This window comes from Melanaphis sacchari, unplaced genomic scaffold (genome assembly GCF_002803265.2).
Source record: "Melanaphis sacchari strain LSU unplaced genomic scaffold, SCAv2.0 Contig261_pilon_pilon, whole genome shotgun sequence".
NCBI classification, from domain to species: Eukaryota; Metazoa; Arthropoda; class Insecta; order Hemiptera; family Aphididae; genus Melanaphis; species Melanaphis sacchari.
Genome location: NW_020271135.1, coordinates 1,372,453 through 1,374,480, shown reverse-complemented (window position 1 = coordinate 1,374,480; position 2,028 = coordinate 1,372,453). Strand labels below are relative to the sequence as shown.

Genomic DNA, 2,028 nt, shown 5'->3' with positions numbered 1-2,028 from the left:
GGTATAATGAAGTAAATATATTAAGGTACTCCAACATACTGGTTGTTATTTTGTTAAAAAATAACTAATTTCAATATACCATTATTTCCGAAAAAATGTACAATATTATACTTATAATATTATTTGTTGAGCAAACAAAAAAAACACTGAACTAAATTTATTTGATGCCATTTATAAATTTATGATAAAATATTTCTAAAATTATAACTAAAAACCGCAATTATGAACACAATTAGCAGTATAAAATGTCGTGTATGACATTAGAGTGAAACAAATTTGTATTTTATTTTAAATGTTTAAAGACATACTCAAAAAAAAAAAAAAAATGTTACTACACGTTTCTTCAAACATAGAAAAACATTTTTTAATAAATTATTTAATAACTGTTATTCATTATTATTTAACTGTATGAAAAAAATTAAGGCATTCAGGAACTGATAATATTTACATATGATTTAGCGGCCCTAAGAAGGGCCATTTTAATGAAAAAAGTTTTAAATATAGATGAATTTTGGATGAATAAATTTTAATTTGATTGTTGAACCTAACCACCAAATCCGTACAATGTACGGCCTTGGCGTTTTAGAGCGTAGACGACGTCCATAGCAGTGACAGTCTTTCTCTTGGCATGTTCGGTGTAAGTGACTGCGTCACGAATAACATTCTCAAGAAAAACTTTCAACACTCCTCGGGTCTCTTCGTAGATCAATCCGGAAATACGCTTCACTCCTCCTCGACGAGCCAAACGACGAATGGCGGGCTTAGTGATTCCCTGGATGTTATCCCGGAGTACTTTGCGATGTCGTTTGGCACCTCCTTTTCCAAGACCTTTTCCTCCTTTACCGCGACCAGTCATGATTGCTTAATGCTAAAGACGTATTATTACTAGTTGTAGTAAAGATGAGTCTTGTTGAAATAAATGGTAATTTATCGTTCGGCAACGCAGTATTTATGTCATCGATCACACAGCCACTGCACAGAGGAGGGTGCAAGGCCACACCCCTCGGTCCAATCAGACGTTAACTACCATCTAAAAATCCTATAAATAAAGACTGTATGACTCACCAGGTTTCATTGTGTATACCTTCCTTCTAAAGATAAGTCGTGATTTAAAATCAACCCTGTTGCGGCATACAAATATTATGGCTCGCACTAAGCAAACAGCACGTAAATCGACCGGAGGCAAGGCTCCCAGAAAACAATTGGCCACCAAAGCCGCACGTAAGAGCGCACCCGCTACCGGAGGAGTGAAGAAACCCCATCGTTATCGTCCGGGAACTGTTGCTCTCCGTGAGATCCGTCGTTACCAGAAGAGCACGGAACTGTTGATCCGCAAACTGCCGTTCCAACGTCTGGTCCGTGAAATCGCCCAGGACTTCAAGACCGATTTGCGTTTCCAGAGCTCCGCCGTCATGGCCCTGCAAGAAGCCAGTGAGGCATATCTGGTCGGTCTGTTCGAAGACACCAACTTGTGCGCCATCCACGCCAAGCGTGTGACGATCATGCCGAAGGACATCCAATTGGCTCGTCGTATCCGTGGAGAACGTGCTTAAACTAAAATTCAACAAATTAGTCCTTTTTAAAAAGGTCCTTTTTAGGGCCATAAAAATGTATTATTGTACTACTAAACAATCAATATATACCTTAAATATGAAATAAGGAATCCTATTTTAAATTAGCCTGCTATCATACAAATAGTAAAATAAATTACTAGCATTAAATATGCTATTATATTATAGTAAGATATTTGCTGATACTTGATAAACTGTCTCAATTCGAATAATTTTTCGTATACATAAATATAACATTAAATTCAAAATAAATATAATACATTTAATTTACAGTGACTTACACGATACCTACTGTACAACAGAACGGTACCCACTTTCTAACTTTTTTATATTTATAATTATATTGTAATAATTATTAGGTATACTATTTTTCTTGTTTTTAATACATTTTTTTTGGCGTCATTAATTAAATTTTTAGATCATTATTAAATTTTTTCTAAGGCATTTTTAGGTATTT

General features: G+C 35.1%; 2 protein-coding genes across 2 annotated transcripts; one reads left to right on the top strand and one right to left on the bottom strand.

Moving 5' to 3' along the window:
- Positions 1-544: 544 nt before the first annotated feature.
- LOC112595238 (histone H4) lies at positions 545-894 on the bottom strand. Its single transcript, XM_025340375.1, has one exon. It carries the CDS (start codon positions 854-856, stop codon positions 545-547), a length of 312 nt encoding a protein of 103 aa, XP_025196160.1. The 5' UTR covers positions 857-894.
- Positions 895-1,127: 233 nt separating this feature from the next.
- LOC112595248 (histone H3) lies at positions 1,128-1,553 on the top strand. The gene has a single exon (XM_025340384.1). It carries the CDS (start codon positions 1,143-1,145, stop codon positions 1,551-1,553), a length of 411 nt encoding a protein of 136 aa, XP_025196169.1. The 5' UTR covers positions 1,128-1,142.
- The last annotated feature ends 475 nt before the right edge of the window (positions 1,554-2,028 follow it).

Coding starts and splice junctions, on each gene's coding strand:
- LOC112595238 (XM_025340375.1), bottom strand. CDS start 856: ATGACTGGTCGCGGTAAAGGAGGAAAAGGTCTTGGAAAAGGAGGTGCC.
- LOC112595248 (XM_025340384.1), top strand. CDS start 1,143: ATGGCTCGCACTAAGCAAACAGCACGTAAATCGACCGGAGGCAAGGCT.